The 16,631-nt window shown below is 36.8% G+C and overlaps 1 protein-coding gene and 1 non-coding gene across 3 annotated transcripts in view; one reads left to right on the top strand and one right to left on the bottom strand.

Annotated features, from left to right (window-relative positions):
* crb (cell polarity complex component crumbs) overlaps nt 1-16,631 on the bottom strand; it is a 99,005-nt gene that overhangs the window by 62,877 nt on the left and 19,497 nt on the right. For both annotated transcript variants that reach the window (XM_083109906.1, XM_083109905.1), the window contains 2 exons: nt 6,976-7,200; nt 2,066-2,302 (listed from right to left, as the gene is read on the bottom strand). In XM_083109906.1, the coding sequence (XP_082966032.1) occupies nt 2,066-2,302; nt 6,976-7,200 (462 nt within the window). The remainder of the gene's footprint in view (nt 1-2,065; nt 2,303-6,975; nt 7,201-16,631) is intronic.
* Nucleotides 1,912-1,982, top strand: TRNAS-AGA (transfer RNA serine (anticodon AGA)). Its single transcript has one exon. It is a non-coding gene; the product is annotated as a tRNA-Ser (tRNA).

Here is a 16,631-nt window from a genome sequence, read left to right on the forward strand (position 1 = left end):
TATCACTATACACAACACATTTCTTTAGGCACTTCCTCCATATTTAATTTTTAATGAAAACAAGAAATGTGATTGACTGATTGATCGATTGATTTAAAAGTGTGTGTGTGTCGGAACGCACGGCCATTTTGCACCCTTCAATTTATAAGGGGAAATATCCCCTTATGTAAAACCCTTACCTCAAAAGTAAAAAGTGGGTGTAAATGTTAAAAATGCAAGTTGTAAATGGACTTGCAAAGGGCAAACACAACATATCAAAAAACGTAAGCCTAGTTTAAAAACTACCTCAGAAGCAGTGGAAGAGACCTGCTCTTCTAAAAACTTTTAAAACATTTGCTAAAACACTGTCATCATCACGCAACATGGATGACAAATCGTTGGTAAGGTTAAAATACTATCTGAGGTAAGTAAAATCGGCACATTCAAGAAGAATGTGCCGAACACTTAAAACAATGTCACAAGTACAGTGCAACGGAGGGTCAAGTCCTTGAAGCATATGACAATCCGTTAGACTGCTATGTTCGATTAGGAGCCACGTTAAGATGATTTCTTCTCGGCAGGAAGGATGGGATGAGGAATCGCCAAACATGAAATAACACATTGTAATGTTCATTTTTCATGTTTTTTAAAGGTGTGAGGTGCATTTTCCTACCATGTTTTGTCATGAAATGATGCCAAATGAACTGCAAAATGTGAAATAAATGTTTAAACATGAAATTTAGGGTTTATGTACCAACGCAACATCGTCTGAGCTCTGAATTATCCTGCAAGTTATGCAAATCATGGAAAATTAATTAATTCTGCTGTAAATAGTTGAGAAGCAAAAATTGACTCCTTTACACAGGAATAAACTTAATATTCTGGTAACTACATAAAACGTGCAATTAGAAGAGAAATGTTGTTTGTGTAATAAGTATAGTTTTAGAAACAAATTTAGGGTTTTATTCACCATTTTAACACCAAAATGTCATTTTATATACCGCTTATGATCCCAAAATATACAGTTTTTGTACTGAAATCATGATCGTTTATTCATTATAAATATGTGGCTTTATCCATGGCCAATCCTTTGGTCCACATAAAATGCAGAGCTGCATGCTGCTGTTCTCACATTCACTCACACCACTTTCAGCTGACTTCACTCAACTAATGTTGGCATGCAGTGATCTCACGTTCATGCTGCTTTTATGTCCACTGGTGCTTCCATCTACCAACATAATCTAATTTCAAATTGATTGCACTTTAAACTGTACGTGAAATGCCCATTAGCCTATCTGTGGGCATAAATTGTGATTGGAATGAACTTTAAAGACTCATCATCACAAGATATTAAAAGTACAGTGCACTGAGCATGCATATTGGGCTCAAAACATTGATAGAGTGAAACCCAGAATTATAGTTAGCACTGCTTTAGTAATGTTGGAAGCGGCCCCGGCGCCCACCCAGCATCGAATGACATGGGTACCTGGGGGAAACCCTAGGGGATAAAGGCGGTCAGGGGCATGATGCTGATCACATCACCCCCACTCATGACCGGATCAAGAAAGTGTGGGGCGTTACCCCCACACCCCCTATACGCCTTCATGGCATGGTGCTAAGCACAGGGGAGAACTTTACCTTTTTTTTTTACCTTCTACTGCTTTAGTAATTTTAACAAGTGGTAAAAACTTAAAATTTAACAAAATATTAAATGGTACGTGGAATTTTCAGCAGAGAATGCAGGCTCGACCAGAACTCGAGTCTCCTGTGTGTGCCTAATTTAATGAATTAACATCTCTACGTTGGGAGGAACCAGGCAAAAGTCGATGTCTACAGTCTTTCAAAGGCAACAGATCCCATTGCGGTAGCACTAGCAGAGACGATTCCACATAGGTAAAACAGCAACAGCGAAAAATCAAGTGAGGTCAGGCGGGCTTGATAGCTCAGTGGTAGAGCAATGGCCCAGAATGCCAGAGACCCGGGTTTGAGTCCTGGTCGAGCCTGCATTTTTTGCTGAAAATTCTATGTAGTACATCTCCTGTGTGCCTAATAATGAATATATTAAATGGTAATATGACATTTCTACCTGTAAATCCTGGTGGGCAGATGCATGAATAGCTGCCTTCCCCATCTCTGCATGTTCCATTATTTTGGCAGGGATTTTCTAGGCAGTAATCAATATCTATAGAGCAATTGTCTCCTGTGTAGCCCTTTGGACAGAGGCACTCATAGCCATTTACACCATCCACACATTGCTTCTTGTCAGCACATGTTACTCTCAGGCAGTCATTTATGTTGTTTTCACAATTCAAGCCTTCAAACCCTGTAAAAATAAAAATAATGCAAGAATAATTTCAAGACTTGTGTACAATCTTATGCACAAAATTACATTCCTCATGCACTGTGTGTAATAACATTCAAACTGCATGGAATGTTTCTGGCTGATATACGAGGGTGATTCAAAAAGTACATTAATTTTCAACATAGTCACCATGTTTGTCCAAACATTTTGTTCCAATGGTACACCAAGGCATCAATGCCGACATAAAAATCTGAATCAAGTCCCTTAAGCCAAGATGGCTTATTGAACTTCCATATCGCTTGTGAATCGCCTACCACCCAAGTGGTTCTTCAATGGTTTGAAGAGTTGGAAATCACCTGGTTCCTGTATATGACACAAATTAGAAATCTGTGGTGGATGTGCTTGACCGACTGGATTGTTGTTCATCTTGCTGTCCTGCCATTATCGAATTCAGTGCACCAAACCCACACCTGTTTCCATGACATTACATTAGCACCGTACACCTCAACCAGTTGACAATGAATTTTTTGTGGTGTGCTCTTCAGCTGCAAGTCTCATGGGAAATTCGAAGAACAGGAGGAATATGATACCAGTGAGAGCTCTTGTTACCTTACCTTTTGAATCACCCTCATAGTATATGGCACACAAAGGAAGTAATAGTTTAACACAAAAGTTGTGAAAATAATGGTTCAACTAGAATTGGCACTTTCTGAACTGCCAGACTAACCTCCATCAAATTCCTCTGTTGGTATTCTAGCTAATTTGGTAGGGCATCAACATAGAATGTCAAGGATCTATGTTCAGTCCCTGACAGATGCCAAAACTAATGTACATGAAACACAAACATTTATATGGTTTTTAAGACCACACACCATTTCACAGTGCAATGTATTTTGTAAGTTGAAACCTTCATGTCACCATATTGTAGGCACTAAGTTCCACCTCAATGACTGACAGCATAAGGAACAAAACTTGATTTGTGTTGCATGGCCAGAAGCCCTGGATCTGTATCCTTTGTGGTTGTTCTCTCATTAATTTCATCAAGTATTGATTTACACTTCCAGTTGCCATCAAGCTACTGAAGTGTAAAACTGACTGTCCAAAGAAATGTCTGGTATTAAGTAAGAATGAAATAGTCCATGTTCCTGCATTTAAAAGAGTCAGAACAAAACACAAAATTTCCATTATGTTTGCACAGATCAGAATTGCTTAATTGGCAAATATGTACTTTATGATTTGCAACATTCTGAACCCTGGAAGAAAGGCACATGTTGTGACTATTGTCAAGGTTAATGCAATAATATTGAGAGCCAATTGGTGATATTTAATCGAAGTACTGTAGAATTAAAAATTATGGATACTTGAGTTTGGTCTCCAATTAGAAATTAGCCAGTAGACCTATAGCCAAGTAAATATGGGGTTGCGAGCTGAAATAATTTATAAAAAGCTAATTTTTTCAGGGTTTGCTCTTTGTTACTTCCCAAATGAAATCCCAAAAGTCCCCTAAAATCCCATGTGCGCATCACCTCCAAAATGGCAGACAAAGATGGCGGTCGAGCTCGCGACACATGTTGTCCTTTTTTCTTTAATAACTTTTGATAATTTAGAGCTAAGTCATTCCTGTTTTCATATTTTACACAAGAAATGTTGGAGAATCAGATTATGTATTAAAATATCCGGAAAATATATATTTAACGATACTGACAACAAAAATATTACTATTATTTCCATACAATTTCATTTCTCCACCTTTAAATATAAATATCTATAAAATTGAGAGAATAATGAAAAATATTCAAAATTAAATCCGTAGAGATTTTATCTGACTGCAAAACAATGCTCTTGAAAATAAAATTTAGCTTACGATAAAGCACTATACATGCATACTACATAAAAGTAACTTATGTTATTCATACTGAAATATTAAAACTTACATGTAATAATCTTGAGAATGATCCACCTCCAGCTTTCCTTTGTTACAAAAAAGCTTCATCATCTTCAGAATCATCAGCAACTGGCATGTTTGAACAAGAATTTCTTTGACAGTAGTAACAAAATTTCGAACACACCTGTCCGACCTTTCTTCATTCACATCTATCATCACAGCCTTTCTGTGTTGTGATTTTGCACTGGCACGATTCGGGTCATTCCATGTCAAATCATCCATAATTTTATGAAAATGTCACCCACCATACCCGATTTTGATGAAATTTGGTACGCTTATAATACTTTTGATGCTGATTACAAAAATGACAACTTTTTTTAAAATTGGTCATGGGGTTCAGAAGTTACGCACTTTTTAAGATCTCCATGTACACCACATGCGGCTCCACTTTGAATGACATGCATTAGGTTATAAACGATCGTATCTTCCCTCGGGTTTGCCGTAGAAACTTCAAGTTTGTTTTCTTTTGTTCAGAATAGTATAAGCTTTCATTTAAATAGTGTTTCAGATGAGTGCATCAATAAACATGTATTTTTATGTGTAAAAGGTAAAAAAGGTAAAGTATTCCCCTGTGCATAGCACCACGCCATGAAGGCGTATAGGGGGTGTGGGGGTAACGCCCCACAGTTTCTTGATCCGGTCGTGAGTGGGGGTGATGTGATCAGCATCACGCCCCTAACCACCTTTACCCCCCAGGGTTTCCCCCAGGTACCCATGTTATTCGACGCTGGGTGGGCGCCGGGGCCACTTCTACCGTTAGAAAAGTTCCCGGATTTGAACCGGCCGGGGATCGAACCCGGGACCTTGAGCATGGTAGTCAGACACTTTTATGTATTTTTTAAGAAAAATAAATTTCATTCAATGCCACCCCCCCCCCCCTTTCAATTTCCCCCCAATTTTATATGTAGGTAGCTCAGAGCGTGTACTAATGCCTGATGAAAAAATTGGGATGGGCAGTTCAGAGACAGGGTGATAAAAAAATCATTTGTATAAAACAACATTAAAAGTAAATCTCATTAAAAATGCTTATGTATTTAGCACAAAGCCTGAAGTACAATATGTTTCAAGCTACAATATTCAAAATTTATGTTCACTATGTATGTTACCATGCAGGAACCTTGTCCCGTTTTCTTACTTTCTTCACAAGCAAAGAGAAGAGAATTATAAATCGTACTGAGGTTTGATGCTTCCATATGCTTCTCTTCTTAGACACACCTTTCGACAGAGTTTGAGTTCATTTTTCCATGCACCAAGAATCCTAGTGTTTGTTTTCCGAATGTGATTACAACGAAAATTTTTCTTTACTTGCTCTATAAGAGCTAATGCATGTTAATGAAAGCGGGTTATCTTGAAGTAGTATGAATGATATGATACCAACAAACTACACATATTAAGCCTACCAAGCAATATTATTGGAGAGAATATTCCTCCTACATTATAAAAAGAGAAAATGAGTGGGCCTCTTAAAAAGTGCAATTTGCATAGCTGGGTGTACAACAAACAGCTCCACTCGTGTCTCGTTAAATAGTCCCTTATTACTTTATCATAAGCTAAATTTTATTTTCAAGAGCATTGTTTTGCAGTCAGATAAAATCTCTACGGATTCCATTTCAAACATTTTTCATTATTGTCTCAATTTTATATATATTTATATTTAAAGGTGGAGAAATGAAATTGTATGGAAATAATAAAGTAACATTTTTGTTGTTAGTACCATTAAATATGAATTTTCTGGATATTTTAATATATAATCTGATTCCCACAACATTTCTTGTGTAAAATAATGAAAACAGGAATGACTTAGCTTTAAATTATCGAAAGTTATTAAAGAAAAAAGGACAACATGTGTTGCGAGCCAGGCCACCATCTTTATCCGCCATTTTGGAGGTGATGCACACGTGGGATTTTAGGGGACGTTTGGGATTTCATTTGGGAAGTAACAAAGAGCAAACCTTGAAAAAATTAGCTTTTTATAAATTATTTCAGCTCGACACCCTTTTCCGTCCTTCATGTACTGAACTACTATATAAAAATGAGTTAATGTAAAATGTAGCTTATTCAATTTGCACTCACTGTGTCTACTGTCTCTACTCTACTTGCAGTGAAGCCCACAGATCCCACAGTGTGTGTGATGTTCCCACATTCAAAACACATCACTACTCTGTTAAGCCTTGTTTCCATGTTAATAAAACCTTAAAATGCTGACCAAGGCTAAACTTTATTGCATAAAAAAATATACACTAAAAACATAACTTTTCCACCCTCTGACAGGGTCTTCTTCAGATGAAGATTCACATTAAATTCAATTCAAGAATACCCTGTTAGAGGGTGGAAACATCACGTTTTTAGTGTATATTTTTTTATATAATAAATTTTTGCCTTTGTCAGCATTTAAAAGTTTTATCACTACTCTGCTGAATATCAATCTGTACAAAATTGGTTTCGCAATATAAGTATACAGTGATAATGGTTTAAAAATAACTGCAAAGAGCTTCAAAGCAAGACCAAGATCATATGTTTAGGACTACTCAATACTGAAAAAAAAGCTGTTTCACAAAATTGATAAGAGCTTTTTAATTACCACTTGCTATTCAATGTACAGTCATGGACACTTCTTGGTTGTAACGATCCCATTGCCAGTCAATGGGATTGTTACAACCGAGAAGTGTCCGTGACTGTACATGAACTGATATGTATGCCCCAAAATATTGCAATTAAATATTCAACTTCACATACTTATCAAACTTACCAGGACTACATTCACAATAATATTCTCCTTTGGTGGCTTTCTTCACACACGTGCCATTATTCAAACATGGAGAAAATGAACAAATGTTGTATTCACTTTCACAGTTATCACCCATAAAATCAGAACTACAGTTGCAGCTGTATCCATTTACCAGGTCAACGCATGCTCCTCCATTCTGACATGGATTTGACAAGCACTCATCGATGTTGATTTCACAAATAGTTCCTGAAAAACAAGGTTTGAACATTTTCAAATACCATCACATGAAAAATGATCACGTTGTTTAATAGATAATAAGGCAAGGATCAATGCAGTAATAAAATAAAAGAGAGCACAAAGGTTGTCATGTAGTTACATATTTTGATGCATGTAGAAAAGGAAGTCCAAAATTCTGCTCTATCTTGTTGGCTTGTAGGAAATGAGCATATTTTCAAGCATGGTATTACATGTGCACAAACTAGAAGTTATGAACCAGTAACATTTTCTTCTCAACTACTACAAGCATAACACATTTGCTGTGCTAGTATTAATCAAATGTTGAGACTGAAATAGAAAATCATACAGAAAGGAAGCACAGGTATAAACAAGATTTTATAATTTTCATTTCAGCTCTAATTTTCTACCTATTTGAATATTATAGAATTTTAAAGTGCATGTCATGTTTTTCCTAAGGGCAAGAAACATGATTAACTCCCACTGAAAACTTAATTTGCCTTATGAATATACTCTACTAGCAATTATTATTAGACAAAGGATATATATGTGCTAAAAACTAGCAAATATGCCATAAAAGCCTAAAAGCTATGCACAATAAATATAAACATGAACAGCAAATATAAAATAATACTACTTCTGTACTACAGAATATGAAGAAAAAGTAAAACTGCAACACAAACAAATGATATGTAAAGTGTCATCAACTTTTTTTGAGCCCGACCCTGTGGCCGAGTGGTTAGCACATCGCGCTGCGACGCCAAGGGTCCCGGGTTCGAATCCCGGTCGGGCTTGTTTGTTTGTGAATGTCCATTCATCAATTTCATCATTTCATCACTCATCCCCATCTTCGCAAATTAGCCAAGAGGCACAAAAAACACGAAGTAAAATAAACTAAATCAAATAAAAAAAATCAACTTTTTTGAAAATGTTAGATCAGAAAACTTAATTCATGTTGCAATATTCCATTGATTGTTTTTTTTTTAAAAAAAAGATTTATGACAGTCAATCTCCTACAATTATCTGAAAGCACAGATCTCTAACATCACATGAAATAACATGAGCAAATCTCATGGTGACATGGTGATATGATTCTTGATTTTTCCTGGAAAATAAACCAAAAAAATAAGTGTAGAACATTACAAACGGAACTTTCCAATGATTACATAGCACTTTTCCCAGTAGTCATCCACAGTTGAGGATGATGGAAGAGATCAGAAAAAGTGAACATCCATTCTTCCAGTATGGTAGTCTGCCTTCTTCTTTCACTGTTCCCCAACCAGCCTCCCCCTTTCCCCAAGAAAAAAATATTAACCTTTTGCATCCCGAGCATCTCGATCGAGAGATCCTACATGTAACCCCTTGCATCCTCAGCATCTCGATCGAGATCCTCTAGCATGCTTGTAGTTTTTACGTTATAATGTCGCTACTTTTGGCTGGATTTGTGATTTTCTTCTTTTACATTATTGTTAACACACATATTAAACAATTATGACTCTTGCACATCTTGGTGTCGAACAAGGAAAAATAATTCAGACACACAAAGGCCGGATTTGTTAGCAATTCTTTTCTTCCACCACTGGAAACTAGATGGGTGAAAAGTTTGCTTCTCGGTATTCAAGGTCACAAGGAATTTTCCCCGCGTCTCCACAAGGGGGGAAGGGGGAAGAGGGGTTGAGGAAAATTGCGCTATTACAAAGAAAAGTTCAAAAGCAAGACGAAAACAGGTCTCTGTTGCCAAGCACATGTTTTTCAAGTTGCTGCAATGTGATCTGCAGCAGCAGCAGAGGTAAGAACAAAAGACATCATATTTGTACTTCTTTTCCAATGACTTTTTGACCAAATGTGCACTTACGTATATTCTCAAAGAGTCAGTTGCATGCAGACATGTGTTTTGGGGGTACAAGTCATGTTCTATTGGTCATACGATAATAGTGCAATTATTTTCGTGTTCCTAAAACTCTAGCGATTATTTCCATGTGTATTGTTACAATGTCTTGTACTTTTTGTCGGGATGGGGGGAGCGAAACCCCCCATTCTTTTCAAAAAAATTCTTGAATTTTCAAGTTCATCCCCCCCTCCCTCCATATATACGCCAAATGTGCATAAATTTTATATAGTCCGAATCTATGGTTCATTCCAAGTAACACGATATATCATTTTTCTGTCTATGGCAATTAGCGTCCGATCTACAATTGTTTGAAGGTAACTACACATTTTGTTGAAATTCGAGACTTGAGTCAGTAGCATGCAGACATGTCGTTTTGTCCCAACACTCCAGCGATTATTTCCATGTGTATTGTTACAATGTCTTGTACTTTTTGTCTGGGTGGGGGGTAGGGGGGGTGAAACCCCCATTTTTTCTTCAAAAATTTTGAAATTTTCAGTTTCCTCCCCCCTCTCTCCATATATACGCCGAATGTGCATAAATTTTATATAGTCCGAATCTATGGTTCATTCCGAGTAAAACTATATATCATTTGTCTGTCTACGGCAATCCAATCTACAGTCATTTTTATAAAACTCTGCATTTTGCTTAAAATCGGCTCGGGCAGCAAGGGGGTTACATGTGAAAGAGGCTCGGGTGGCTAAAGATTAAAAGAGTGGTTGGCTCAACTATCACATGTAAAATTGCACATGTAAGTGTAAATTAAATGCAACTGCCAATCATAAAATATTCTTGCATCCTTATTTTCAGGACATTTTTTCTTTAGTCATCTTAGAACTCATGAAAACTCATACAACTACGAGGGAGGTTCCGAAAGTTCATGGATTGGCAACACTGCGCCGATTCTATGTATTCCGAGTCAAGACTACTAGAAGGAAAGGATGTGGTCAGACACGCCTCTTTTCGCGACTGCCGCGGGTGTGACGTCATTGGGTGGACAAAACCCAGCTGAGTCTTTACCCCATATGGCAAGAAACGTGGAAAGGCTGATTTGTTTTGTTCTTTTCGCTCCTTTCTTCTTTTATTTCTGGATTGTTGGGTTCAGTGTGCGAAATCCTGGAGGGGACGAGGGGGATTCCCCCCCCACCAACAATCTTGGCCACAAAAAAAAAACACCAAAAATTTCCCGGGGGAAAGAGTTTTTGTTATAACAATGAAAAGATAAGCAATTACTTTTAATTTCAAATATACTTTACTAAGAATAATATTGAAAACACACACAAATTAGTGTAGTTGTGAGTGTTGAATGCTTTCTGTCTCAAGAGATCATTAACAAATCTACATCAATACGCACAGTAAAAGTAAAACAAGAATGCAAAACAATAATAACTATGAAATCTAACTGATTTATATTAACATAGTGCACAAACTAAACAAAAACTTACACATAATAAAACCACTTCAACTGCCATAATTTATTAACATCTTTAACCGGTTAATAAAGGAATTAGTTAGCTGCTTTACACTATCTGATATGTATGAAAGTAACAAATTAATTTCTAATTAATAATCACAATAATTATTTTAATTGAGTAATTTATTTTTACTTTTAATAACTTTAAAAGTTAAGTTACAAATATGTACATCGTATAATTCACACATATGTTTGTGGGGAGGGGGGTTGTAGGTTACAAACTTTCTCCCTCTCACCAGTTTTCAATGATTTCGCACCCTGGTGGGTTGTGAGGTGTTGCAGTTCACAATGCCTTCAGTGAGGTGTTGTGACGTGTCGTGATCTCCGATGAAAAAATAAAAACAGCGGGCGACAATATATAACTGAACACATCGCATCTAACGAGACTTGTTAGTGGATTGCGATACCAGTAGTCTCATTACACAACATCAGGCTACCATACACTTCAAAATACACAACTTGCTATTTATATACGAGTGATGCTTAAATGACAACGTAGTTCAACTTCCGTCCTCCATTGTTCTATTATTTATTCAGTCAAATTTTCATTACAATCCCCCCCCCCCAAAGTTAAGTGGACTCAACCAGCTTTCACATACCCGCCTGTGGGCACCCCTGTTCGACATTCAACTGATTATATATACGTATAAGTATATAAAGTGACCCTCGACTTTCTTCAGTTCTATGTCTCAAGTTTTCGATCAGTGAAAAGTTTTTTAAAGTGTGTGTTACATAATACACACGGAACTTCCTCACATTCCTCCCTGTGTAGTTCAAAGATTCATAAGACTCAGAATTGTAATCTGAATAAGGAAAATTAATTAAGAAATAAATACCAATAGTCGAAGCAAAGTTACCAAATTTGAAGAAATTAAGTGAAAACAGCTCCTCTCTCACTCCTAAAAGAGAGCAATAGACGAGATTGTTTTCTTTTACATATTCAACTTATCCATAATTTTGGCTTTCTGCCTTTCTTTATTTAACAAAATTATTTTACGCATTCAACATATATATTTTTCTTTCTGCCCTAACAAAATGCATTACTAGGTGTATTAACCGCAATTTCACATGAAACCTAATGTTTCACAGAGGAATGTGACGACATATAAACTACCGATAAAATGTGTGCGTAAATGGCTGTGTAATCCAACTGTAAGGACATACGTTATGTCGGATCCTAAGTAAGTCTGTGTATTCACTCCCAATTAGCTTCTGGGCATAATTACGGCTCTTTTTTGTTCATAATTACTGCTTTGATTCGGCTGCGAAACCGGAGCGTAGAGCGATCTGTCCGCGCGTGACGTCATGCCTGACGTCAAGGACCACGTGATCAGGTATGGCCCCAGCCTTCTACTAGACTTGATTCCGAGTCTGTGATTGTTGCACATGAATATAGCCTGTGGTATGCTTTGTTAATATACGAGTGAACCAACATGCAGCTGTTGTTTGTTTGCTCGCTATAAAAGTCGAACTGCAGAGTGTATTACAATGGCGGATGAGAATGATTTACCGATAACTAACAGACAAAGGATTGCTATTGAATTTTGTGTGAAGTTACGCAAAAGTGGCCAGGAAATGTTTCAGATAATCAAAGAAGCTTACGGTGCCGAAGAAATGGGCAGATAAGCCGTATTCAAGTGTTGGAAGCATTTTAAGGAAGGTAAACGCAATGTGCAGGAATAGGCGAGAAGTGGGTATCCATCAACATCATTGAACGATGAGAACATTGTGAAAGCAGAGACATTGTTGAAAGAAGATAGACGTTTATCGTTTCGTGAATTGGCAACTAAACTGAATGTTGGTGTAGCAAGATGTCACTAAGGGAGCAATTCACAAAAAAAGACTTGAACTGCTTCATGAAGAATGGTTTCTCCTGCAGGATACCGCTAAGCCACATGTGGCATGGAGAAAATTGACCATCCTCCATACAGACCAGACTTCGCACCCTGAGATTTCTGGGCGTTTCCAACACTTAAGAGAGAGTTACATGGAAGGAAGTTTAGCACGGATCAGGAAGTGAAAGCTGTCACATCCACTACCTTACACAGACTCTCAGAAAATGGTCTGCAACATGTGTTTGAGAAGGTAGTGCATCGCTGGAATCCATGTAAAGAGTGTGAAGGGCGCTATTTCGAAAAGGAACTCACACCAACCCTCGTACTGACTCGGACTCCGAATAGTGATCTCAGTCCACAAACTTTTGGAACAACCCTCATACATAATATAAAACACTAACAAAAAGACAATCCTAAAATGGCAAGGTTTCAGCAAGTCATTCCCATTCCACAGACTCTCCCTGTAGATGTGAAGTGACTTAGTGACCTTGCTTTCACCTACATGGTGGTTGGTTGCTAGAGATTATGAGATACTGAACCAGAAGGTCTGGAGGGGAGATAAGGGGAAGGGGCAGTGGAAAAGATGAAGTTGTGTTGATAATAGTTTATGAAAAAGGAAAAAAAATATTACCAATGCTAAAAAAACATCATACATGCCAATACATCATGGGATAAGCCATCCAATCCAAAATAAAGTAAACTTCAATTCGCTATGATGAATAGTTCCTCATTCTTTGTTTTAAAAAATCCTATGTATTTGAAAATTCTTAACCAATAAAAAATAAAACTGGCTTTAACAAACTTCCAATACTCCTATTGTGTTGAAATTTGAGTATATCATGCATTTATATGAATATAAATAAATGAAAAGAAAACAACTGAAATATCATCTGTGCTTTTTGAGAAATTACATGTTAAATGCAGTCATGTGGTGCTGATCCATACATTGGACTCACAGGAGTTTGGACCTTGTGCACATGTTAGTGCAACATATGCACCAGCAGGCATCCAAAAATTAAACTATATCCCAATATATGAACATCCTTAATGGTCTAATTTTAACATTATATACAGGGTGTTTCACTTGCTCTTGGCTCCTGATTTTCACTTACAAAAATCAAACTATTGGTCATAATGTAATGAAATTTGCTACGGACATATCTTGGTGTATGAGAAGCATGGTGATGTCACAGAGAGTGTTGGAAGTGGTCGCCATAAGCATCAAGGCATGACAGCACACACCTCCCTACGTTTTGGCAGCCCATTGACATGTGCTTGTGGAAACTCCCATATCCTGCTACAGTCCACGCAACAACTTCTTTGGTGAGGTCAGCAATCTGTTTTTCACTGCCTGCACCATTGCTTCTGGCAGTTTTGCATGTCCTTCTTCATGCACATCCAACAATGTTCCTGTTATTTTCATTTGCTTCAGCAACTATTGAATGGAAGACTTTGCACATGGTTTCCAGACCCCAAAACTGTGCAATGAATTGTTGCTGACACACCTTTAACTCCAACAACCAAACCAAGAACACGCAAGGATTAGAGAGACTGTGGCGCCATCTCCAATGAAGTCACCAATAGCTTGACTTTCATAAGCACAAATCAGGGGCTGAGATAAATTGAAACACCCTGTATATTCCATGTACATACATACATACATACATACATACATACATATGATGTACACACACACACACACACACAAACACATACATATGCATGAAAAAGGAAAGGAGTTAGAGAGGTGGATAAAAATGGGAGGAAACAGTAAACACCACACAAAATGAAAGTTTCCATATTTCTTGGTCTGTCTGCATTTTCAATTACCAAAAAACGGACAACCTTGTACTTCAGTGAAGCCAAGTGAGGGGAGAAGAAAGCAATAGGTATTAGACAAAGGGGTGCTTTCACCAGTGTTTATCTGTTTCCTGGATGGTGGGTAGGTGGAATGAAAAATGTTGGAAATATGCGACTGGGATCAGAGAAGGAAGGAAAAAGGGGTTTAAGTTGGGATGATCAATGAGCAGCTAGGTTGAGTTTGGGGAATAAGGTACAGTGCATAACTGACATGTAGAATCTTTCCCAACATTTGAGAAGAGATGTGTTGACTGATGGGAATAGTGGGCAGATAATGACTGCTTAGAAACAGTTGTTGACATTAGTGGTGTCCTGTGATAATGGTGAAATCAAGAGCTTTCATTGGATAAGGAGTGATTCTGAGGTAAAATCCACCACAAATCTGGCAAATGTGCCTAGATACAAGACTCAAGGAGCAGCAAGTGTCTTTGGGTTGAAGGCTGACGTCTATGACAGAACGAATATGAAGGGTGGTGAAAGTGATAAAAATTGAGCACTTTGTGTACCTTGGTTTGTTGCATTTATGGGTAGAAGGGTGCTGATAGGTTTATATTACAGTCTCAAGAAGAAGAAGACAACTTGCACGTTGTCAGGGTATATTCTGTTTTGTTGATTGGTAAGATGTCGGTAATGTGAATGAAGGCAAATGCATGGATTGTGTAAAATATTGTTTTGTGGTTAATAAAACCAAATGCTTAAATAACGAAGGCAAAATCATTGTACATGGTTCATCGCCTATTTTTAAACGCTCACCATTATGGCACAGTTGGTAGGATGGATAAAAGAAGGATTATTTAATATTTAAGTTTTGAACCAGCTATGGAAATTTGGATTACACTAACCTTAGCACGTGAAATGAATTTATTGTTTTGGAATCATGGTTCAGCGGACAGAACTGTCAGGATTGGACACAATTTATTTGGATATACAACAAGGTTTGTCAATTAGAACATTGCTTCATTGCTACAGGAAGAATCGACCGAAAAATGGGTTGGAAGACAGGATTTGTCACAAAGTTCATCGTGGGTTATGTACCTGAGAATTTGTCCCGGAAATTTCGAAGAAGGTTATTAATCAAAATATTCGGTGAGATGTCAATGTTGTGAAGAAATCTTGCTCAATGAATCATCAACTTAGTCCTTACTAACAACACAACATTATCTATTTGTTCAATTAGTTACAAGTATTGGCAAAGCTACTCTGAAATGAGCAGAGGGAAAAACTTATTAGGTTGGATATTATTTGTGATTTTTTACTATTTGTTGTGTTCTGTGATTAGAGTGCATTAACTAACGGAAAAAATGGAAGTACATAAACTGCTTCATCAAACTATTATTACATCGTTATTAGGTAAAATATTGTTTGCTTTCAATTGATAAAGAAGAATGGCATTAACAGCTTACTGCCAATCCAGAATAATGTCACAATTATACATGTACTGAAATCGAAGTGATACTCATCAGAATGGTGATCATTACACCAGAGTATAATATTTATAAACTACAGAAGCTTGATTATTTTGGTGGACTAAAAAAGGAACTTGCTGTAGAAACTACAGTTCATATATTCTTAACTTTTATCGCAGTTTGCTCTTTATTAATCACTTCTACGCGATTTGCTCATTATTTATCACTTAACACGGTTTGCGTAATATTCAACAATGTAACGTGGTTTGTGTAATATTCAACAATGTAATGCAGTTTGCGTAATATTCAACAATGTAATGCAATTTGCGTAATATTCAACAATGTAACGCAGTTTGCAAATTTTCCAAAATTTAATGCAGTTTACGTATTATTCAACAATGTAATGTAAGTTTATTTTACACACCTGCATTTTAAATGTTGAAGGTTCCTATACGATGTAGTGACAAGGAGAATCTTTTGCATTGAATTTTAAAGTGCAATTATAATATTTTTTGTACTCTGTGGAGGAATGATAGGTTTATATTACACTCTCAAGAAGAACAAGACAACTTGCACGTTGTCAGGGTATATTCTGTTTTGTTGATTGGTAAGATGTCGGTAATGTGAATGAAGGCAAATGCACGGATTGTGTAAAATATTGTTTTGTGGTTAATAAAACCAAATGCTTTAATAACGAAGCCAAAATCATTGTACATGGTTCATCGCCTATTTTTAAACGCTCATCAGGTGCAAAACTGTGAAGACAAAAAAAAAAACATGGAAAGGAAAAAAAATGCTCTTCTAATGTACAGTTTTGAATTAATGCCTTCATTTTTTATATCATAACTGAAAAAATCAATAATTTTAAAGATTAATAAAATGAGGGCAATGTGAATAAACATAAAGGTAATTCAGTTTCTTTCTTCTTTTTTTGTACACTGTAGATGTTAGTAACATAATAAAATCAAAATAACTTAAAA

Source organism: Lepisma saccharinum, chromosome 23 (assembly GCF_977018435.1).
Source record: "Lepisma saccharinum chromosome 23, izLepSacc3.1, whole genome shotgun sequence".
NCBI lineage: Eukaryota > Metazoa > Arthropoda > Insecta > Zygentoma > Lepismatidae > Lepisma > Lepisma saccharinum.